General features: G+C 51.5%; 1 protein-coding gene across 2 annotated transcripts in view; it reads right to left on the bottom strand.

Moving 5' to 3' along the window:
- The window catches only part of SLCO2A1 (solute carrier organic anion transporter family member 2A1), a 98871-nt gene that overhangs the window by 2606 nt on the left and 72997 nt on the right, over positions 1-23268 (bottom strand). For both annotated transcript variants that reach the window (XM_055295384.2, XM_063611373.1), the window contains 10 exons: positions 19669-19896; positions 18371-18469; positions 15915-16051; positions 13593-13671; positions 13236-13400; positions 11966-12155; positions 9808-9973; positions 7296-7459; positions 3115-3179; positions 461-584 (listed from right to left, as the gene is read on the bottom strand). In XM_055295384.2, the coding sequence (XP_055151359.2) occupies positions 461-584; positions 3115-3179; positions 7296-7459; positions 9808-9973; positions 11966-12155; positions 13236-13400; positions 13593-13671; positions 15915-16051; positions 18371-18469; positions 19669-19896 (1417 nt within the window). The remainder of the gene's footprint in view (positions 1-460; positions 585-3114; positions 3180-7295; positions 7460-9807; positions 9974-11965; positions 12156-13235; positions 13401-13592; positions 13672-15914; positions 16052-18370; positions 18470-19668; positions 19897-23268) is intronic.

Raw genomic sequence — 23268 nt, 5'->3', positions numbered from 1 at the left:
ACCCAATAGCACTGCAGCTGGACTTGGCCCATTGAGGCAGGTTGGTTCCCCTGCCCTGGACCTCTGCCAGGAGCCATGATGTGCCCCCCCCTCTGTCTCTGAGCAGCAGGAGGCTGGCCCCCGTTGTTCCACAGCCATGGCCTCTTCCTTGGGCTCCAGCCATCCCCCCCCCTTCTTTCTGCTGCTGCCCCTTCCAAAGGCTTTCAGGTCAGGGAAGTCCCTGGGTCTGCTGCCCCTTCCAAGGGCTTCTGGGTCATGGAAGTCCCTGGACGTCTGTGAGCCCTGAAATGCCTGTTATAGCAGCCCCTGCTCCCTGTCCATGGCAGGGCCGCAGAGGTGGCCCTTCATGTTCTCTTCCTCGGTAGCCTGACAGCCCCCACAGTAGCCACTGGGCATATGACTACTGTCATCTCAAGCCCAGGGCCTGGCTCTGGGACACACATACATGTTGGGCCCTCACCTGTCTCGGAGAGCATCGTTGTCGTAGTAGGCGCAGGCCCCTCGCCTCCCCAAGCAGAGTGAGTTCCACCGGATGCAGGAGTGGTCAATGGTGAGGCCATAGAGGGCTGGAGATGGCAGCCAGGCTGGAACAGGGTTCAGAAAGCCCTGGTCAGGTGGAACTGCAGGCAGAGGTGCCCAGCAGGGGTGTGGGAGCCAAGTCCCCCACACAGTTCGCATATATGAGAACGGCTCTGCCGCACCCATAGGCCTCACAGTGACTCTGGAAAGCAGAATAGCTTTCAGTGAAGCCTGAATTTCTCTTTCACCAGAAGGCTTAGAAGAGAAAAGGGACCTGGGCCACTCTTTCAAGGCAGAGTAAGTCACAGGGATCACCTTGATGCCAGCTCAGACATCCAACATAGTTCTCCTGAGATCAGCTCAGAGTAGAGATACACGGGCCTCCACTGTGTGGCAGGAGGCTCTCCAGGCATCGACTTCTCAGGTCCTCACACTGGCCCCGAGGTGTGGGTGCCCACTTTTTAGTGAAGAGGAAGGGGTTCTTGGCTGGGACACTGTAACACAGCCAAGAGAAGTCAAGGCCAGACTTTGAACCCTGGTTTATGGAGGTTTGAATCCCATGCACTTCCACCACACCAAACTGCCCTATTGGATTAGACAACACCCCTCTGCAGACCTCCCAATACCTGGCTGCTCAGAGCTTCTGCTCTGGACCCCCGAACTTCCCAGCATCTGAGTGCTAAGATTTGGCTTGGCAGGGGCTATGCCTTCCTGGCTAATATTCCGGACGCCTACACTACCTGTGGGTAGTGTACCACTAGCTACAGCTCTAGGCAGTTACTGGACTGGGGAGGGGCTTGTCCAGGATTCACACCAAGGCTGGCCTATCCCATTCTCAGAACCACAGTGCTGAGAACAGCCTCCCAGACTTTGTTTAGGGCCCTGTGAGCAGCTGCTTCCAGAAGAAAGACAATGTTCCACTTGTGGCACTGCCCACAAGTGGGAAACTCCAAGAAGAAGCCTCTCTACTCAGATCCTGCTCACTCTCGAGTCTCCAGGTGAACAGGGGGATGAAAACTGGCCAGACAGAGTGATATATGACACTTCCTTGTGTAGAAGCAAAGTCCAGAAACATTGTCAACCCAATGCCAATGGGTAATTTAAAACCTGTAATAGGAAGTCCTTTTTTCTACCCAAGAGTGGATTGTGTTCTTGGGTGATAAATGGAACCCCTCCAGGCCTGGGTTTTCACATTGTGGTCCCACATTGAGTTATCTGAGCTCAAATGGAAAAACAAAGGCAGCGAGTGCTTCGAGCGGTGCGAGAGAGTCCGAGAGAGTCCTTGTTTTCAAGGTCATTTTCGAGGTTGCTGGAGGAAGCAGGAAAGGGCTCTTTGGAGCCTATCCTAGGTGCTGCATGGGCTGAGAGGAATGTGAGGCCTCTTTCCCAGCAGAAGTGTTAGAGAAAGTTAAGTTATAAACGAAAATAAAGAGCTCTGATGACAACAGAGCCTCTGCTGGGAGGACAGGGAGATCCTCCCGCTCTGCTCCCTCTGTGTTTATAATGCAGGCAGCAGGAGCAGGGTCTGAAGGGGCTCTGCAGGGACTAGAGGAACAAGAAACCCCACTGAAAAAGCTGGTTCATTCCCATCGTCCAAACACTTCTCCCAACATGGGGTTGGATTGGGCTCAGCAAGGGCTCCCGCTCACCTGGCCCCCAGCAGAGACATCACCAACACATCTCAAAATGGGGATGGAAGCCGCTGCAGGGTGCGGTGTTGACCTGGCCCCTGGGTAATGAGGCACAGTGGGCTATACATTATTTCAGCATTTATGGTCAGAAACAACACCCTATAGTAACTGAAGTTCCTCTTGCTGGAGTCTCCATATTCCCCTCTGTAGTTTGCACCCTTAATTAATACATCCGCAGTTCAATTAGGTCCCTTTACTACTGCGTGCCTGTCATTACAAGGATCTCTCTATTACTGCCTTGTGTTAAGTCTAGTGCACAGATACGTCAAGAAGGAACAGCCAGTGTGAGCAGTCCAGGAACGGGCCTGCATTGTGCCCCCAGCCCTCAGCCCAGGCACCCCGGGAGAGCACCCCTGCTGCCTCAAGCAGCTCGCCCTCCCGTGGGGCACTGCTGATCACTTGTGCACAGCTCCATTCCTCTGGTGGGCTCTGGACTGCTTGAGGGCAGGCAGGACTCACCAGCAGAGGGCCCCACATGGAAGAAACTTTTGCTGAATAGTTTTAGGAGGAGTGAATTTTGTGAAATGGAAAGGAAGCCAGGGCTGGGCTCAGCCACTGCTCTGGCTTGGCAGGAATGCAAAGTTTTGTTCCTACAGTGAGTTTTGGGAGAAAGATTTAAAAATACCTGCCTTTAACACTCTATTAGGTATTCTCAGCTGTGTTCACTTTTCATTTTTCTTACATAACTTAGTTAGGAATGAATGCCATAGATGGAGTCTTTCCTAACCTCAAGCAATCTGGGAAACCGTCCACATGGATTTTGGCATCTGCCGTTGATTATGCACAGCTTCTCTTTGCCATGGAGATGAGATGGTGCTTCCTCCATCGCTACCCTGCACCCATAGCCCTCGGATGCCCCATTGCCTGGGGCCACTTTTTGGGAAGAGGGGTCTTAGACACTTACCCAGCAAGCGCATCAACAAGAACTGCACCCCGATGGCAAATGACTTTTCCTCCTGGTTCACCACACTGAAAAGACAGACAGGAAATCAGCAGCGGGAGGATTCAGGGCTGCACGATCCCTTGGGTAAGGGGCAGCCAGCCTCAGGGCGGGTCAGAACCAGGCCTCACGTGGCCTGATGAGCCCGCTGGTGACCGGGTTCACCTGGGCTGAATGCTCTAGTTCTTTATGTCAGTGGACTCAAAACGTGGTCCCTGGATCATCAGCATCCCCTGGGAACTTGTTAGATATGCAGATTTTCAGGCCCACCCCAGACTTACTGAGTCAGAAAGTCTGGGGATGGGGCCCAGCAATCTGTATTTTACCTCCAGGAGATTCTGATGCACCACTGAGAACCACTGGTCTGTGTGATTTTCAGGGCTGCCCAGAGCCCCCTTCAAGAAGCAGAGGGCAGTAGAGGCTAAGAGTGGAGAGAAGGATGCTGTGGGTGTGTTGATAGCAGCAGGTCTGAACAACTCCCACAGAATGTCTTATACCAATAAAAGACAGCCCTGCTGCAAAGTGTAATTGGGGCGCTTTGGCTGCAGGCTTCTGTGCACAGCTAAAAGAATTCCCTACCCCGGGCTAGCTCTGTGGGTGTGTGCATACAACTCCACCCTCAGAAAGGTCCCATGTTTGGCTTAATGCTCTGCTGCAGTTGTCTGGAAATTCTTAATTTTTGAGCCAGGGGCTTTACATTTTCATTTGCAATAGGTCCTGCAAATCAGGTAGCCGGTCCTGCCCCTAACCATCTTCCTTCAGGAGAGGAAAATGTGTTTGGCTGAGGAAGGAGATTCAGAGAGAACTGGGGACGGCCCTGCCATCCCAGCTGGAGAGTGGAGAGAGGGAGGACACCCCCACACAAGGTCGGGAGCCAGCAGCTGGCCAGCAGCTGGCCAGCAGAGGCACCTGCTGAGTGACTTGACTCCAGGACTCTCTGTGCTCTGAGCACACACACTCCCGGTGAGTGCTTGTCACGAAGAGCCTTCAGTACTAGGGGACGTGAGGAAGGGCGCTCAGAAGTAATCCCCAGGCCTCTACCTATGGTTTGTTTCACCAGCACCATCACAGTTCCACTAGCAAACTGGAAAGGGACCTTTGCCCAGTCCCCCTGAGGGATGGCCCGGTGAGACAAATACTCACTGGGGCAGGGGAAGAGGCACCCCTTGGGACCCCCAATGCAAAGTGTCTCAAATCCTGTTGTGCCTACAGATCCCTCCAGTGGTCCAGTTCATAATAGATGCCTGCCTTGTCTTGGCCCTTGCCCTGGGCAGACTCCCCTAGATTCTCAATGAAATGGGACTTGGCCACTCCAATTTGGCTTTTGATTGAGATCTTGGGCCCCTTCTAGTCTCTGTGCCATGTGGCCCTGAATGAAAGCTGGCTTTCTGACCTCTCCTTCTCCTTCCACATTTTCAGCTAGCCTTCACTTCCAGCTTGTGTTCCCATGTCTAACTGGGGGCCAGGACTCATACAAATAATGCTTGGGTCACCTACAAAGTCATCATTTTTTTTTTTTTTTTTCTGAGACAGAGTCTCATTCTGCCACCCAGGCTGGAGTGCAGTGGCCCAGTCTTGGCTCGCTGCAACCTCCACTTCCCAGGTTCAAGCAATTCTCCTGCCTCAGCCTCCTGAGTAGCTGGGACTTCAGGCGCCCATCACCATGCCCGGCTAACTTTTGTATTTTTAGTAGAGACAGGGTTTCACCATGTTGGCCAGGCTGGTCTTGAATGCCTGACCTCAGGTGGTCCACCCACTTCAGCCCCCCAAAATGCTGGGATTACAGGTGTGAGCCACCACACCTGGCCTATGAAGTCATCTTTAAGCCTCTCCTTCTTCACAATAAATAGCATCAATTCTGTCATCTTTCCCAGTGGGATTTATCTTTAAATCGTTGTGGGATCCTGGGGCCTCCTCTCCATCCCCTACCCCCACTCGACCTAGAAAGGAGAGATTTTCTAGAGAAGCCCACCCTGTGGTTGAAATGATGCTCTGTTCTTCATGACCTCCTCGTACCTAGGGTTTGACAGGAGTCCTCTGGGAGGTGATTTGACAGGGATTGCCCTTCTCTCTGCTGCAGAGGGTCTTGCCAGGGAGATTTTCTTACCCTGTGCCCTCTCCTCATCATGGCCTCATGTAGTTTTATGTCAGGGCTAGAGGGTCCACTGTGGTCCATCTGACCCAAGGTGCAAGAAGGGAAGCCTGCTGAAGAGTCTCAGGTGAAGGTGTCAGTGCTTTAAATGTGCAGGATGGGGAGCGGTAGAGAAGGGGGTGACAGTGGTGTCAGGGGAGGCAACATGCCGTGGGTTCCAAGCATCCCTGCACCTTCTTGCTGAGTAAGCTCAAAATGCAGGGTCCTGACTACTGTTTTCCTGCACCATTTCTCAGGGTTGTAGTTGCAATGAGCAACTCTGAGGCATGAGTTAACGTTTCCTCCAAGACCAGGAGCAGCGGTGCTCACTGCTCACCATAGAAGTGGTGGCTCTTCTGTGCTCAGTGTTCTTGCAAAGTGTACACCTGGGCCTCTCTGTGTCACCCCTGTAGGATTTGGGGGGCAAGGATAACTGACACACCCTAAGTTTTGTGCTGCTTTCTGTGCTGTAATAAGGTATTTTGTCTTTGACCCAGGAGCCTCACATCTTCTGCCAGCATCCTTGAAATAGAAGTTTGATTTGACAGCTTTCATGCTAACTTGATAGCTCACTTATAAATAGGGTAAAATCCCAGATCCCAACGAGTGGCTGCATCTGCTCCTTCCTTTTCTCCTAGCCTTCTGGGGAAAGTAGGTCACAGACACCTAGCTAGCTGTGAATTATTATTATTATTATTTGATTAATAGTGATAATTAACCAATATATAGAACACCTTATATTTACAAAGCAATTTAGCATATAATCCTGACACCAACCCTTTGGGATCGATATCATGATCATCATTTCATGAATAAGGAGACTGAGGCTCAATGAGGTTAGGCAACACCCTAACACAGCCAGTATGTGGCAGAGCAGGGACTTTGATCCTGGCACCGGGAGTCCAAATCCTGTGTTTTTGCCCTCTCTGCTTGCGAGGTGAGTGAGGACAGGAGGGAGGGCAGCGGGGGTGGGTTAGGTGAATTTGGTACAAATGTTGTTTTCTCCTTGCAGCCAGTGAGGTGAAGAGCGGGTCATTCCCAGTGAAAACCTCAGAGGCATTCATTGCCAGCTGCCAGCTGTAACGGGACACCCCGCTCCTCCCCTCCAGCTCTGGCCAGCCGCTCCCTTCCTGACCTGGGGACTTGGTCCTGGAGCCAATCATACCGGGATTTTCTCATTTTCATCCTTTTCCATAGCCCTCACTCTGACTCTGAAACTTTCCACATTTTCCTGCCTTGATTTTATGCATCCAACTAAATTCTCTTTGCTCTTCTCATTTCTTTTAGGATTTAAAAATAAGCAAACTTACAGGCATTTCCAGGTGTGGAGCCAGGCAGTCTGGCTTCAACACATGGCTCAGCCATTCACTGGCTCTGCCATACTAGGCTAGTGATTTTTTTTAAAATTATTATTATTTTTTGAGACGGAGTCTTACTCTGTCACCCAGGCTGGAGTGCCGTGGCACAATCTTGGCTCACTGCAACTTCCGCCTCCCGGGTTCAAGTGATTCTTCTGCCTCAGCCTCCCAAGAAGCTGGGACTACAGGCACCAGCCACCACGCCCAGCTAATTTTTGTATTTTTAGTAGGGACGGGGTTTTGCCATGTTGGCCAGGCTGGTCTTGAACTCCTGACCTCAGGTGATCTGCCCGCCTTGGCCTCCCAAAGTGCTGGGGTCACAGGCGTGAGCCACCGCGCCCAGCCTAGGCTTGTGATTTAACCTCCAATGTGCAGAGTGGAGGCGCCAACAGGGCCTGTATCACATAGACGCTGTGGGACTGAATGAGGCCCTGCAACGAGGAGCTCAGCACAGAGCCTCCCCGGGCAGGGCTCCCAGCACTGTTGCCGTTAGTATTATTTCCCCTCAGCAAAAGAACCTTGCACATTGTCATTCAAAGGACTCTGAGAGCCAGAAAAGGGGGGAGAGATGAGAAACAGACAACTAGGCACAAAGTCAAAGGGAGATGTGGGGAAGGAGAAGCCACGCCCCAGACCCACAGAGGTTTGCCACTCACCGCAGAACCATCATGTAGAGGGGGTTGTGGGAGATGCAGGCTATCAGGGACACGAAGGAGATGAGGAAGATGGCCGGGAGCAGGAAGTGGGCACAGGGGACAGGGCACGATCCTGTCTTTGCTGAAGCAGATCCCCCGGTCACACAGCTGCAGTTCAAATAGATCTTGAAGAGGAAGGGGAGGGAAAACGGGGAAAATTTGTTATTAATTCACTTTCACGCACTTCAGACGTCTGCAGCAGCTCTTGCTGGAGACTTAGGTTTCAACCCTTGTGTCCTCTGGGTCTGGTTCCCAGGGAAGCTGGGTGAGCCTGAGGCCAGGTGAGGGTTTCAAGCTGCCCCGGGGGTCCCACCTCTGTCATTGTTTGGGCAACAGAAACCATCTTCTGGGATGGGCTGGGCTCCTCCAGAAGTCACATCTGCCTCTGGATGCCCAGGATCACTGCCAGGCTAGACCCCCAACCCCCAGCTTGGAGCCAGGGGCCCAGGTGGGCTCTCCTTTGGGCCAGGCCCCCCGTGCCCAGCAGTGGTGGTTTTGCAGATTGTTGTTTTTGCTGTTTGTGTGTTTGTTGCAGAGGGAGGCATAAGCAGTAGGAGGGCAATGGGAACACAGTGGAATTCCCTGGGTTCTGATTCTGTCAGGCCTTTGCTGGAGCTCCCTGTCTGAAAGGAACTCCTGCCTAGAAGGGACTCCAGAGAAGGAAGCCCCTGTCTCAAGTCTGCAAGTCCATATGGCTCAATACTGTTGTCCAACTCACTTTGGTGGCTACTGCCCTGGTCTGGTGGTCTTCACCTTCCTTCACTGCCCTCGTCAGATGGCCCAGCCTGTGACAATTTCAGTGTCCAAGCAGTTACAGGACTAATATTGGAACTAATGGACTAGTATGTTTTCTTCTGCCGACGGTGGTAACTATGCACCCTCTTCACCTGGCCCCTAGGAAACTCCAAAGTCAGTTTTATACAATATTGCTGTTACTTTCCTCAGTCTGGATTTTTTAAATAGAGATGTTTTTCTTTATAATTTCCTGATTTTTTTCTTGATATTTTGCTAATGGGTTTTTGTCTTGAGGTATGTATGCTGTCATGGGAAACTTGCCAAGATTATGTCTGGAAGTAGGTGACTCAGAGGTAAGTTAACAGAGATAAGAAAACCACAGAAGCCACCACAACTGGAAGGCAACTCAAAGAGCATCTTGTCCAGGTTCCTTGTCCTTCCTCTGCCTGGGAGCCACGCTTCTTTGCCCGCAGAGGTGGCAGTGGCAGCAGCCTTGCCCTGTCCTTTCAGAGGAGGTTGGTGAGTAGGCACTAGCCTTGCCCATCCCGTCCATACAGGCTTAAGGGAATAAGGCATGTTCCTAGCTTACGCTAACTGCACTGTCTTCTCACTGCTCAGCAGTTCCTAAGCCTGGCCTGCCTGGCTCTGGCTCCTGCGTGCTCCCTGGCCAGCTGGGTGTGACACTCCTCCTACAGCACCAAGCCTGGCCTTTTCTCTTCTTTCCTACAGCATGCCCAGTACATTCATGCCCTTGGGACTTGCACTTGCTGCTCCCTTTATCTGGAATGCATTGCTCCTGGTGTGCATACAGTTCTGTTCTTCTGGTTGTTCAGTTCTAATGTCACGCTCTCCCAGAGGCCCCTGGGAACTCTCCATCCTATTAAGTCCTTCCATAGCATGGGTTACTTTCTAGAATTATCCTGTGTGTTGATTTGATAGAATGCACACTCCATGAGAACAGGGACCTTGTCTGATGGGTTCACCATCACATCCTCCGCACTCACGGCTGTGCCCAGTGTTCTGTTTATTGAATAACCAAACAAATGACTCAAGTCAGTTTGCTGCTGGCTGATCCTAGGAGGTGTGGAGCCACAGAAAAAAGGACTGTATTTTGCCAAGTGAGTCCAGTGAATGGAGGTTGCCCAAGTGGAATGCTGGTGGCCAGAAGATACATGGCTTTGAATAGAAGTGCCCCAGACTGAGGCAGAGCCCTGGGTTCAAGTCCCAGGCCAGCCCGAAATAGCTGCATGACTTCAGGCCAGCCATGTGGCCACACCTGGGAGCTGAGGGGTTGAACCAAATGCCCTCAGCCACTGCTTCTGGCTCTACCCTTCCAGGTCCGTGTCACAGAAGCCTAATGCCCTCGATTTATCTGGGCCACGGCCAGCCTGCAGGACCCAGAGATGCCCATGAGGATCCCTCAGGATGGGGCTCAAAGGCCTCAGCTGAAGGAGTGCTTTGACTGGTTTCTGCTCTGAGAAGTTAGGCCTCAAGAATGTGAATTTGTTGGACATCAGCCAGTCTTTAATTGACTATGGGCTGTCAGCATCTGGTCATGACCCCAGGGTAGGGAGGTAGAGAGAGGTTGGATGTGGCTTAGAGGAGGCCAGGATGCTGGCAATGAGTGTGTGTGTGGAGCCCCGCCTATCCTGGAGCCGAGAATCAGTCTTTGAGGGCATGCACTGAGCTCCGAGATCCTGTGGGGCTCCTCTTGCCTCTGGACCCTGGCTGCCCTTACCAGTTGCTTGGAGGTTGCAGAGCTCATGTTGATGTTGCTGCAGCCGGCGTGGCAAGGGGAGAGGTACTCGATTCCATTGTCCCCACAGACTGGGTGGAAGATAGAATCTGGGCACGAGCAGTCCCTGCGGCAGGCAGGAGTCTGCGGATGTATAGAACTTGATGTGCTGCCAGCAAAAGAGGAAACGGGGAGTCAAACAAAGCAAGACCAAAGAAAAACCCTACACTCCAGCCCAGTGTGAGTTCCTGGCCTGGTGAGTGTGTCTGTGCATCTTTATTTCTTTTGGGCCAGTGCCACCCTGGGATCTGAATTATGCCTGGTGGAGCCAACAGTGAATTTGCCACTGTTTAGTGGTCACGGCATCTCTCCATTTCTTCTGCCACTGGGAGCCCAAATCCACTAACTATGCGCTGGGAAGGCCTGGCTGGTGAATTCCCTGCCATAGTAGGCGTCAAGACAACCAACCAACCAAAAAGGGCAGCTGCAACGGGCAGGTCACAGACAATATTCGCCTTCCCTCTTCTTCAGCCGGAAAAACAGTGGCTGGGACCGCTGAGGCAATCCAGGATTTAGTTTGCTGTCTGTCTCCTGGCTTAATGTAGACCTTGCCCAGAGTTACTCCATCCCCTTGAGCTTCAACCAGAGGGATTTCACTGGTTGATCTTACTGTTCCCACTGTTCCCTGGTATCTGATATTCATGACCTTCTTCAGGGAGAGTTGGGAAAGGGGCTGACAAACCACCGTCCAGATATTTCACTAGTATAATTATACGAATGAGAGTTCATCTCATGTGCCAGGCACTGTGCCCGGGGGCTTTACATGCACAATCATCACAATGAGTCTACAGTGAATTATTTGCCTTTGTGGATTAGAAAACCAAAGCTTAGATAAGGTAAGTAACTTCCCCCAACTAGTAAGGAGCACTGGTATACAGTCCAGGCCTGTCTGAGGACAAAGCCATGTGCTAAACTCCCAGTGGACGCTGCCAAAAGGCCCAAAGGCTTCTCGGCTTTTCTCAATCCACAGTCAGCCTGCAGAAGTGCCGTACAGACCAGGGGTGAGCTCCCTACCCCGAGCAACCCTCCTTCCCCCAAACCCCTTCTCTCCTTCACCCACCAAAGACAGAGGAGGTCATTTCAAAGAAAAAAAAAATAGAGAAAATACCAGGGCTGAAAGGTACAGCATCTCCAAATGTTGCAACTTCATTAGGCAAAGTCGAAAAAAAAGCTTGTTGACAGGTGGCACCCAGGAAAAAAAAATGTCCCTTGGTTGGCATCCTCCCCCTCACAGGGCTCTGAAGCTCTTCCTGAGCGTAAAGCCAAAGTTAACACTGTGACCCATATTGTTGTCTGCAAACCAACAGGCAGACTTTACCTGCCCTCCTCCTCACCTGCCCTAATTTTTCAAGTCTGCCATCACTCTCATTATTCTTCTCCAGATCTTTTCAAGTCTCCTTTCATCTCTCTTCAGCAGCTCAATGAAACTGAAATTCTAGCCAGCACAGAGCTGATGCTAAACATAGCTTATTTCCTGGTTCCTGTGGCTCGCAGCCCTACAAATTCATCCTGAAATCAAACAAATTAGTTTTTGGTGCTTCTTAAGAAAACAGAACTCTAACCCTGATTGCTGGTGGCCCAGTAAGAGCCTTTGATCTCTTCTTATAATGGAGCAGACCATTCAAGACCTGATTTTCTAAGTTGCCACGTGAGAGATCAGATCAAAAGTGGGCCGGGAGGGGTGGCTCATGCCTGTAATTTCAGCACTTTGGGAGGATGTGGCAGGCAGATCACTTGAGGTCAGGAGTTTATGACCAGCTTGGCCAACATGGTGAAACCCCGCCTCAACTAAAAATACAAAAATTAGCCGGGTGTGGTGGTGCACACCTGTAATCCCAGCTACTTGAGAGGCTGAGGCATGAGAGTTGCTTGAACCTGGGAGAATCACTTGAACCTGGGAGGTGGAGTTTGCAGTGAGGCAAGATCACATCACTGCATGACAGCCTGGGTGATGGAGTGAGATTCTGTCTCAAAAAAAAAAAAAAAAAAAAAAGTGTACAGCAGAGAAGAGAGTTAAGGAAGCAGGAAGGAAGATGTGTAACAGCCAGATCTAGGCCCTGGCCTTAGCAAAGGGGATCTCTCTACCCCTTATTCCCATTACCTGGAGGGGTAGACTTCGGCCACAGTTGGGGTGGAGCATCCCATGAAGAACAGAGGAACACAAAGGATCATGGAGATGGTGATGATGGTGGTAGCCACGCGGGGAATGGTTTGCAGAGAGAAAACAAAGCGCTTCATGAGGATTCCTCCAAACAGCATCCCCAAAGCTGCAGCAGGGAGGTTCACAGCACCTATAAGTGGAAAGAAGGAGGTGATCCAGGTGCACAGGCCTGGGACTGCATGTGGGTTACAAACACTGAGCTGGATCACTGAGAAGTAAGCATGGCTTCCGGAAGGAACATTTGGTATGTTAAATTGTAATCGAAATAGCTGACATTAATTGAGCATTTACTGCTTGCCAGGCACATCTAGAGAAATATCTTGAGACAAGATTGCCTTGCCTATACAAAAAATACAGAAATGGGGTTCTTGCAGCTTAAGAGATGTGGGTTGAATATGCATTTATTAAGCACATTTCATTCCTTGGGGCCTCTTTGCATGGGACCGCATGGGGTTAGCAACACAAGAGTGATGACCCCCATGTACCAGTCAGAGATGGAAGGCCAGAGGGGTAAAGCCACAGCCAAGGACCAGCCAGGGGGTGCACGGGAGTCACCCTCAAATCTCATGCATTGATCACCTTGCCAACTCCATATGGTTAAACTCACCTGTGGGTTGGGCCCAGTGATTTCCTAGGGTACTTGGTGGGACCACATCTGTAGTTCTCAATACAGTTGAAAAAATACTACTGCTGGGCCCCACCTCCAGAGATTGTGGTTTCGTTAACCTGGGGTAGGGCTGGGCATCTGTGTTTTGTAAAGCTCTCCAGAGGAGCCTCTGGTGCAGCCTGGGTTGAGAATCACTGGACCATATACTCTCTAATCAAAGCAAATATATTCAGATCCCTGGGGAAGAAGAGAAAATCCAGGAGGCATTTTGTCTAACCTCAAATTCAACCTTCCCTCTTTCCTGTGTTGTTCCTGATGATGTCAGGGCCTTTGGGAAGCTGTCAGACTTCCAGCCCCTTTACAGGGAGGAAGGCAGCCCCCAGCCTCCACCCACTCCTGACTGGAAGGGGTCAGAAGTCTGCCAAGAACTTTCTAGACTGCCAACCAGGAAAACCGTCCTTAAAATTCTTTCTCCTGGGCAGCCCTCCTCCAGCCCCTGCCTGGGTCTGGTCTGGCCTGCGCCCATCCCTGGATGGGTGGCTGGAGTGCCTGCCTCCTGGCCCAGGCAAGCCCTGCGGATCCTGCAGCACCCCCTGGGCTCACCAATGAGGAAGTTGGCATAGGCTGCTGAGGTGCCATACTGCTTCTCCAGGAACTTGTTGAGGAAGGTGGAGAGGCCAGCAATGACGGAGGAGAAGGTGCACTGGGCCAGGACCACCAGGACGAAGAGCGGGTTCATCAGGAGCCTCAGAAAGATGTTGGGAAACCCTGTGAACAGACCGGCATCGAGGCTCTGGCAGAACCCCTGGGCTGCAGGCACACCTAGGGGATGGGCCAGTTACGGGCCCTCTGCTCCTACTGCCCCTTACCACACACAACACCACAGAGGCTGGGGTCCCCCTGGCCACTATCCCCTCCCCCGCACTGTGCCAGCCCACCCAGGGCTGCAGGATCAGTTACGTTTAATGAAATCCACCAGGGAGCCTCTTGACTTGGCGTCCTCCAACTTCCTTGCTTCATCTGTTGTGGCAGGAGCCCTCTGAAGGCAATAAAAGGGGTGAGTGTTCACAGCCCAGGCACACTGTAGCCACCCTTCCCTGGGCCCTTGAGTCTCTGGCCTCGGAGGCTCAGGGCTGGGCGGAGGTGAGCCACCCCAGGCCTGTGTGCATGGGAGGGCATCCAGAGAATGCTCTCTTGAAGCAAACAGCACCTGCATTTCCGTGAGTCCGGTGTTTTGGCCGACAATCAGAACACATCTATGCCAATGCCTCCCATGACACCTGTGGGCATATTATTTCATATCTAACTTTCCCATGACTGTTGCCAAAGGTGTCTTCCTGGACCCCACCCCTCACCCCCATCTGTCATGGCTATGCTTCTCCCCTACCCTCACATTCCAGGGGATACTGGCTTCCAGGAGATACTGGCTTCCAGGACACTCTGGTCTAGAATGCCATGTTTCCAGCCCCACTCTCTTCCGGCTTTCTATCTCCTCTCTGGGATTCTTGCTTCCCCCTGAGCCTAAAGGTGAGTGCTGCTCAAGGCTCTTTCCTAAACCTTTACCTGCACTTTCTTGGGTATACTACCCCAGGGAACCTTCCTACTTCTTCTGACCTCGCCAGCTCCAGCCTAAGGCCCTGCAGCTCTGAACTACCTTTCAGATGCAAGGCCCCGGGGCTCTGACAGCATTAGGATCCTGCTGGGAACTCATTGCCAGGAATAGGCTCTCCCATTCACTGAGTGCCTACTCCCTGCTGGGCCCGTGCCCAGTATTCATATGCTTTGTCTCATTCCTCACAACTCTTTCCCATATCGCTACTCTAATTAGCTGGAGCACTGTAAAGAAGAGGAAGCTTAGGAACAAAGAAACTTGGCGAAGATCACTCAGCTAGTTCATTGTTTTTTATTTTTTATTTTTATTTTTTTAGAGGCAGGGTCTCACTCCGTCACCCAGGCTGATGTGCAGTGGTGCAGTCATAGCTCACTGCAGCCTTGAACTCGTGGGCTCAAGTGATTCTCCCACCTCAGCCTCCCAAGTAGGTGGGACTACATGCACTCAACACCATGCTCAGCTAAGTTTTTAAAATAATTTTTTTTGTAGAGATGGGGTCTCGCTATGTTGCCCAGGGTGGTCTTGAACTTCATTCCTTCCCTACCCACCAATCTCAACCTGGGCTCAAGCAATCCTCCTGCCTTGGCCTCCTAAAGTGTGAGATTACACACCTGGCCAACTCAGCTGGTTTATAAGTAGCACAGCTGCATTCAAACCCAGGTCTGCCTGACCCCAGCACCTGCATGATGTGTAGCCAATGTCTGAAATTCCTGCTCAAGACAAGCTGAGGTCCTCCCACCCCTGCCCCTCTCCCCCCCGGCTGGGCCTAGATTTTATATACCTCATTGTCAAACATTGAGCTCTATTTTGTGACTTGAAGCCTAGGCATAAACTTTAGCTCCTTCTTCTCCTCCAAGTCAGCTCACTGCTGAGCCCTTCTGGGCATCCACCCTAGGAATGTCTATCCTTATCTCTGCCCTGTCCCCGCTCTCCGACAACCATTGCTGCATTCCCCATCTCTCACCTGGTCTTCGCACTGGCCTCTTCAGATCTCCAGCCTCCATTCCTTCCCTACCCCCTAAACTCAGCCTAGCTGCCATATTGCCACCCAAGTGGCCACCCAGTCACTGCAGTGCTCCAGAACTTCATGGAATTAGAACAATCTTTAGACCCTTCAGCTTAACATCAAGCTCCTACCCAGACTTCTCTTCCTTGCTCTCCATTCTCATCCTTCCCTGATTCCTTTCCCCAGCAGGTATGACTGGAAGATGCTTGGAAGGTCCTCTGCTCAAAATATGCTCCAATCTCAGCCACCCTCACACTCTTCCATGGTAGGAATCTCTTCCTACTCAGTTTTTCAGGTTCAAACACTGATAGGCCCTATTAAATGTAAAAGTTGACTGTACCGGGTTGCAGACTTGGCTTTTATTGGCTCTTAATTCTTTAGCTCAATTTAGATAAGCTCAGTGTTTCCCAAACTGTTCCCTGGAGGGCTCCTGATCCTTGAGATGCTAACATGGTACGGGAACTCATAGGAGATACCACCTTTTGGAAATTCACCAACACCCTCACCTCTCAAAGCCTCTGGGAAGTCCTGCATCATGAAATTTGTTTAGATTTCACCCTGAATTTGCTTAACATGCTGCAGCTTTTTAGCTCTATTTATTTTCTACCCCCACATCCCTTTCTTAAATTCCAACAGGTAGAGTCATGGACTCGTGGAATCTTACCTTTGCTCCTATGGGCATTGCTCGAGGGAAGAAAAAAAAGGGGAAAGAGGTGAGAACCAGTAAGGCTGAAGAAATGAGCAGGCCTAGCCACCAGGCTCCAATCCATCGGGGGTCACCCGGGACCAAGTTAACTGCAGCTGAAGAGAAACCAGAGTGCAAGTATTTGTTGAATGCATGATCTCACCTTACTGGAAACAGAATCTCTGATCAGGGGGAGTTTTACTGATTTTCTTCCCAGGATGGAGAAGAGGCAAGACATGAGCTAGATTCTTGGTCAAAACAGCATCCCCTCTCCCAGCTGTTGGTCTTCCCAGAGGACCAAGGCCACTGCACATGAAGGATAGCATCAGAAAATCCCTGGGCAGGAGGTAGCAGTACCTTCACCTCCTTATTCAACTCCCAGCCCTTGGCAGGAGTAGTGAAGAAGGGAGCTGACTCTCACTCACAAGGGTACACCATGGGCCAGACCCTAGACCATGTGCTTTCCATCTGTTTCCCACTGGGTTCTCCTAGCAAGTCTGCCCACCTCTCACCAGTCAAGAAACTGAGGATAGAAGGAGTTAAATCCCTTGCCTCAGGTTAAGGCTAGTAAGTGCCATTTCATTGGTCAATTTCAAGCCTGTGTCTTCCTGGTATGCAAACCTGCCCTCTTAACTGTTAAACTAGTGCCTCCCAACTTTATGGATCCCTAAACAAAGGAGGCCCCATTATCCTTAGAAGCCTAAAGAAACAACTGTCAACGGTGTGAGCTGCCTGGCTTCCAAAGGAGCAGCTTTCTCTTGGCAATTCTCTGGCACACGTGTAAAAGTCTGCCATTGTATTTCTCTGTGTAAAGAAACTATCCAGGCATAAAGGGAAGGAGAAGGTGGCAGAACGGTTGAGTCAAGTCATGACAAGCTTCCCTGGGCACTGCCCTGAGTGGACTGGGTGCTCAGTTGCTGGTCTCTTTGGGCAACCAAGAGCCAGGAACCAATTCGGGGAGTGCCAGCAAAAGGATAGAGATGGCATGATCCTGAGGCATAAGACACCCCCTGGCTTTCCACTTTCATTTGAAGTACAGCCAATGACACCATGCAGACGGCACTGTGGTCTGACAGTCCTAGGGATGGGAGTCTAGGCTCTAGCAGCATGGTTGCAACTAGCACCTGCCAGATATCTGTGACGTGACTTGTGTGCAGGGCACTGGTGGGGGTGCTCTTCCTGGAGTCTGGCTCAGTCCTGCCTTTCAGCCACCCCTTCAGCTGAGCTGGAACTTCGTATCCCACCCACACACTCCCCACACTCTCCACCCTACAGCACTTTGCCTGTCCCTCTGTTATGGTGCTGACCTTCCCCATCTTGTGGGAGACTGGGTAGTGTGGGACACGCTCTCAAAGGCAGGAAGCCCTTGCTCAATTCATCCTGGGGCTGGCTCCCTGAATGGTTAACTCAGAACTTATGCTGGTGTCTAGGGACTATACCTTCTCATCCATACCACTTGTTGAAGAATACAAACTCATACTGTTGACTTCTTAATAAACATCAGGCTTGTTCTGATCTTTACAACAACTTTATTTTACTATCATTAGCTCTATTTTACAGATGAGGAAGCTGAGGCACAGAAAGACAAAGTTACTTGCCTAAGATCACTTGGCTAGTAAGAGATGGAGCCAGGATGAGACCCAGGCAGTCCCATCCCTGCGCCCACACAGTCAAACGCCATGTTATACCCTCTGGATGCGAGTCATCATCTGTGTGTATATTTTATATGATGTTTCTTTTTTTTCCTCAAAAGAGCTCTTATTAAATCTTAAAGAACCAGCAACATCTTAGAATCAAAGAACCATAGAATTTTTTTTTTCTTTGAGACGGAGTCTCGCTCTGTTGCCCAGGCTGGAGTGCAGTGGCGCGATCTCGGCTCACTACAAGCTCTGCCTGCCGGGTTCACGCCATTCTCCTGCTTCAGCCTCCCGAGTAGCTGGGGCTACAGGCATCCGCCACCACGCCCGGCTAATTTTTTTGTATTTTTAGTAGAGACGGGGTTTCACCGTGTTAGCCAGGATGGTCTTTATCTCCTGACCTCGTGATCCACCCGCCTCGGCCTCTCAAAGTGCTGGGATTATAGGCTTGAGCCACCGCACCCAGCCCATAGAAATATTTGTAATGCCACCACCAAGATGGGCGCTGTGGTGGCAACACCTGAGGTCCTGCCCTGGGTCTCCAAACTTCTTAAGGGCAGAAAGTGAGTTTGCTTCAGCAGCTTGTTCCCCACAGTGGCCAGCGTGGGCCCTGAGACAGGAGGTGCACACTGTCTGCTCCTGGCTGTCCAAGGGACTACAGGGATGAGTGAGCGAGTGAGGAGGTGGCAGAGTGCATCTGGAGCTGAAGCTTCATTCTCTGTTCTGATTGGATGAGGGGGCCGGGGGGCTGCTTTATTGAGCTGGGGATGGGAATGGGTGTCCTCTGCACACACTCACCTGTGTTGACCCTGCCGTAGTCCACAAAGATCTGCAGCATGACAGAGCCCAGCAGGTACCCGAAAGCCGGTCCAAATACAGAGATGGCAAATAAGATGGCTGGAAATGGAAGTAAGGGGAAGGAGACTGAGAAAAATGGAGAGAGTTTGGCAGCCCTGGGCTCCCAAGCTGAGGGGGAGTCTTGAGATGTCACTTCATCTGTTCCCAAGCCTGATAAGCCCACACCTATGGCATCTCCCACCAGCAAGGCCAGAACCACTCAAGATTCCAAGACATATAGAACCAAGTCTATTTCTACCTCCAGCCAACTTCCAAAGAGACCTGCTTGCCAGGAAGGAAACAGGCTCCAAGGCATTAAAAATGCCAGGTGATGCTCCCTGTGGGTATGATGCTGGGGGCCCTCGGAGGAGCTAGTGGTGCCACAGAGCCTGTGGGGGTGGTCTGTCTGGTCTGGAGTATAGGCCCTGAGGATGCTCAAAGTGGCGTGTTCTTTTTTTTTTTTTTTTTTTTTTTTTTAGATGGAGTTTCACTCTTGTTGCCCAGGCTGGAAAACAATGGTGCAATCTTGGCTCACTGCAACCTCTGCCTCCTGGGTTCGAGTGATTCTCCTGCCTCAGCATCCCAAGTAGCTGGGACCACAGGTGTGCGCCACCATGCCCAGCTAATTTTGTATTTTTAGTAGAGACGGGGTTTCTCCATGTTGATCAGGCTGGTCTCGAACTCCCGGCCTCAGGGGATCCGCCTGCCTTGGCCTCCCAAAGTGCTGGGGTTACAGGTGTGAGCCACCACACCTGGCCCAAAGTGGCTTGTTCCAAGGGAAGGATTTGGGCATTTACATGGTCATCTGCTATCTGCTTTGCATGGGGCTTCTTTGAGGCCAACCTGCCCCTAAGTGGATGTCTCAGAGAAGACATGTGTGTCCTGTCCTGTGCCTGGAGGACTAGACAGCAACAATAGCTGCTGTTGGTTTAGGGTCCATCCAGTGCCCAATACCAGCTAAGTGGTTACATATGCCATCTCATGTATCCCACAGCCATCCAGTGCACAGATAATATCAGCCTCATCCTAGAGGTGAGAAACCTGGGGCCCTGGGGTTCAGCCACTTGCTTCGGATCACACAGCTGGGAGGTAATGGAGCTGACATTCAAACCAAGTCTGTCTTATCCCCAGGCCTCTGAACTCATTTGCTGGGTTGTAAGCAAAGAGGGTGGGACCTCAGTTTAGTGCCCCAGGGCCTCATCAAGTGCTACATCAGGACCTCACCCCTCCCCAAAGCCCTCTTCAAGCCAGTGACTCACAGATGTACAGGGGCGAGTTGCTGGGCTCTGAGAAGTCATCCACATAGGAGATCCCAAATGGCTGAATAGGCACTGTCCCGATGCCAGCCAGCAGCTGGGCGACCACCATCAGGCCCCACATGCTGCTGGTCTCCTTCTGGGGGTTCTGGGTGGTGCCGTGGCACTTACTGGGAGGCAGGTCCTGCCAATGCTTCTGGCAGAGCTCGGCCTGCAAGCGGCTGTTGTTTCCTGCAACGAGAGTGCTTGCTAGTCTCCACCACGCTGGTCTCCTGGTTCCACCGGCTGGCCTCCAAACCCGGCTTTTCTCCCAGGCCCCTTGGGGAGGGGCCAACTCTGGCCAGAGGCTGTGCTAGAAAATGGGACATGGTTCCTGGGACCACGCCCTGCTGTCTGGCCAGCAGGAGGGACTCTAGAAACAAAGGTGTGAGAGAGAGGTGGAATGTGGGCTCCCCGGCCCCAGGAGCTGCTATTTCTCAGATGGAGAGGAATCTTCCTCTCGTGAGCATCCATGCCTTCTCCTCCATGGGCACTGGTGGGGAGCTGAGCACGGAGAGGTCAGTACCTTCATCCATGGAGGAAAGGGGCACCCAGCTGGAAAAGGGGGGGCCCAGGGTCAAAGCCCAGGCCCGTTGGCCTCCAGCACCCCGTGCTGAGCCCTGGGGCTCTGGGCGCCCAGGGTTCTCTTCAGCAGGACAGAGGTCATGCTGTTGCACCGGGCTGGTGTCACCTATAACCTGGGTTGCATCCCTGGTTGTGACTCCCAGAGCCTTCACTTCTTAGTGAGCCCAGCACTAAGTCACACTGGAAGACCTACTGCCAAGGACATTTAACATCCTTACCGTTCCGGGGAAGCTCCCAGAACTTCTGATGCTGGAGGGGCTTTAAGACTCTCTAGTTCAACCTCTCATATTACAGATGTGGGGAGCGGAGGCTGCTTCTCGAAGCCCTTCTGTGAGGGTCCCAGATACCCTGGGTGAGGCCTGTGGGCACTGTGGTTCCTGTGGCTGTGGCCCTTGCCAGGCTGGGCCACCGCTTCCATGCCTCTGTTTTTAATTTGGCCCACACTAAGCAATCAGCACTGTCAGCTCTCCAAGGCCTTAGGGGTTCTCGAGGGCTCCTTTCCATGACATCCCCTTTTCCTGTCTCATTCAGGCTAATGGAAACTGCTGACGTCACCGATCTCACTCGCTTCACACTAATGGGATTCTGTTTAATTCTCACTTGTGCTGCCCTGAGCTAGGTGAGCCTAAGTCCCACAGAGAGCGCCGTGGACTAGCCCTGCTCCTCACACTGGACTCTGCCGGTGCTGTTGGGTTCAGGGCTGCCCTGGATGGTGGGGCTGGGGAGGGGGGTCTGTGCTCTTCATTGCCCTTTCCCCTCTCCCCAGTCGCACACGCCTCGTCCAGCCTGGCCCCACTGTTGTCTGCCCTCTACAGTGGTGTCTATGCAGGACACATTTGAAAGTTGCTGTCATGGGAGCTCCCCCATCAGTCAGGGAAGCCTGTCCCAGGAAAAGGAAAGGAAGCCAAGGCGTCTGTTTGGTCAGGGTCATCTAGACCTTCCATAGTTGTGTCCATGGAAGGAAGCATCCGGGCAAGCAGCCAGGGACTGTGGTCAGGGTCCCTCTGTACCTCTCTCTTCCCACTCCATGTTCATTATCCTGCCTTTCAATGCAGAATTCAAATAGGTGGCCCGACCACATGGTGACATAATATGCAACCTTTTAGAACTGGGGTGAAAATATAGCCTTTTTTTACACAGAAAGACAGCTGGAACGGCTTGTTAGTATAAAAAAATAGTAACTAGTAGTTTGGAGAAGAATCTGTTCCCTAATTTATAAAACGTTTGTGGACTACTTGAATATGCAGAGAAAACCTCTGGAAGACGATGGCTCTCTCTGGGTGATGAAATTGTGCTGACCTTTTTTTATTTGCCTCATTTATTTTGTAATTTGTCTGAAATGAACACATTTCTTTTATGTTAAAAGAAATACTTTTGAAACAAAGCAACAAAGTTTTTAAATCCAAGGTTTTTGTAAATAAATATATCCAAAGCTTAACAATGCCTCTCCCATTTCTTCTTTGTCCCGTTCCCATTGCCCTTCTTTCTGCTCTAGGCTCTAGGCCTGCAACCGTGGAGCTGAGTCTCTGCCTGTCCCCACCAACCACAACCCACCGTGGACGTCACCGATCTCGCTCACTTAACACTGATGGCATTCAGTTTAATTCTCACTTGTGCTGCCCTGAGCCAGGTGAGCCTAAGTCCCACCACAGCCCACCACCACCTCTCCCCTGTGGAGTGTTGGGCCTCTCTCTGATTTACAGGCTCTACTGTAGAGATCCGAGTCCTAGCACCAGAAATGTCAAACCCCCCATGTACTGACTGGGCCAGGCCCTGTGCCAAGGTTGTGATGTATGTGGCCTCCTGCTCACAGGGGTTATTGTGTCTGACTCAAAGTCCTAACTGAAATCGAGTCTGATGGCAGTTTGACACTAAAGTGTCTGACTCAAAGTCCTAACTGAAATCAAGTCTGATGGCAGTTTGAAAAGACAGAACACACATTTTTCAAGGATGGAAGAACATGGCATGGGAAGATTTCCTTCATCCCTAGCCACCTTCAGACATATGAGCTCTCTGACCTCTGTTGGTGGCTGGGACCTTACACCTACTTCCTCTCAGGAAAGGGGCTGGCTGCTGGGATGCGTGTTAGAATCTGGGACAATAAGATGAAATAAACACAGTACAGGGAGTTAAGAAATTGGTTTTATCCCTAGGTAAGATAAAAATTGGTTTTATCCTTATGTATTCTTGAGCAAGTTTCTAAATGTCTCTGAGCCTTAGTTTCCCTTGGCGTAGAGGCCATAAGGTGGCTAGATAGAAAGATTCTCTGTGTCATTAAAGAGGTAGAAGACTATGGTTCCAAAAAGACACCCAAGCATGAGAAGTCAGACCCTGCCAGTCCCACATTAGGTCTAGTGGCTGTGTCTGCCGTCTTGAAAGAAGGCTGGTGCAGCTCAGTGGTGCTGCAAGGGTCCTGAAGCACAGAACTGTAAAATGCTCCTGCTGAAAGACCACAGGGGCTGTCTGGCCCACCCTCCCACTCAGGAATCTGTATCAAATGGGCCATTTCCAACACCCAGAACTGGGTGTGGTGCTGGCTGACTCCTGCGGATCCCAGGGTGAGGTCAGGGTGGCTCTGAGTGGGCAAGGCTAACAGATGTTGGAAGGCCTGGACTGGGAGCCTGGGACCCAGATTCCTATGACCGTGAATTTGTGGCTCTCTATGTTGGTGATTTTGACTTTGAAAGCTCTCAGAGGATTCCAGGGAAGGACCAAGCACAGCAGAGGGTGAGAGGCCGCTGGTGGATCTGGTGGGCAGAGTGTTAGGCTCACTGGTCACTCCCCCAGTGCAGCAACCAAACAGGACACCCGGGGCTGCTGCCCCAGGTGGGTAAGAGTTTACATGCACAGGCTATGCTGGTCTTTGGAGGGAGTGAGGGACAGGTAACATGGCCCCATGATCTTCTCAAGACCAAATAGGCATGTAAGGGAAAGAGAGCTAAGCCAGCTGCTCAGCTTGGGAAGTGTTCAAACATTTAT

Source organism: Symphalangus syndactylus, chromosome 10 (genome assembly GCF_028878055.3).
Source record: "Symphalangus syndactylus isolate Jambi chromosome 10, NHGRI_mSymSyn1-v2.1_pri, whole genome shotgun sequence".
Lineage (NCBI taxonomy): Eukaryota > Metazoa > Chordata > Mammalia > Primates > Hylobatidae > Symphalangus > Symphalangus syndactylus.
This window is presented reverse-complemented; position numbering and strand designations above follow the sequence as displayed.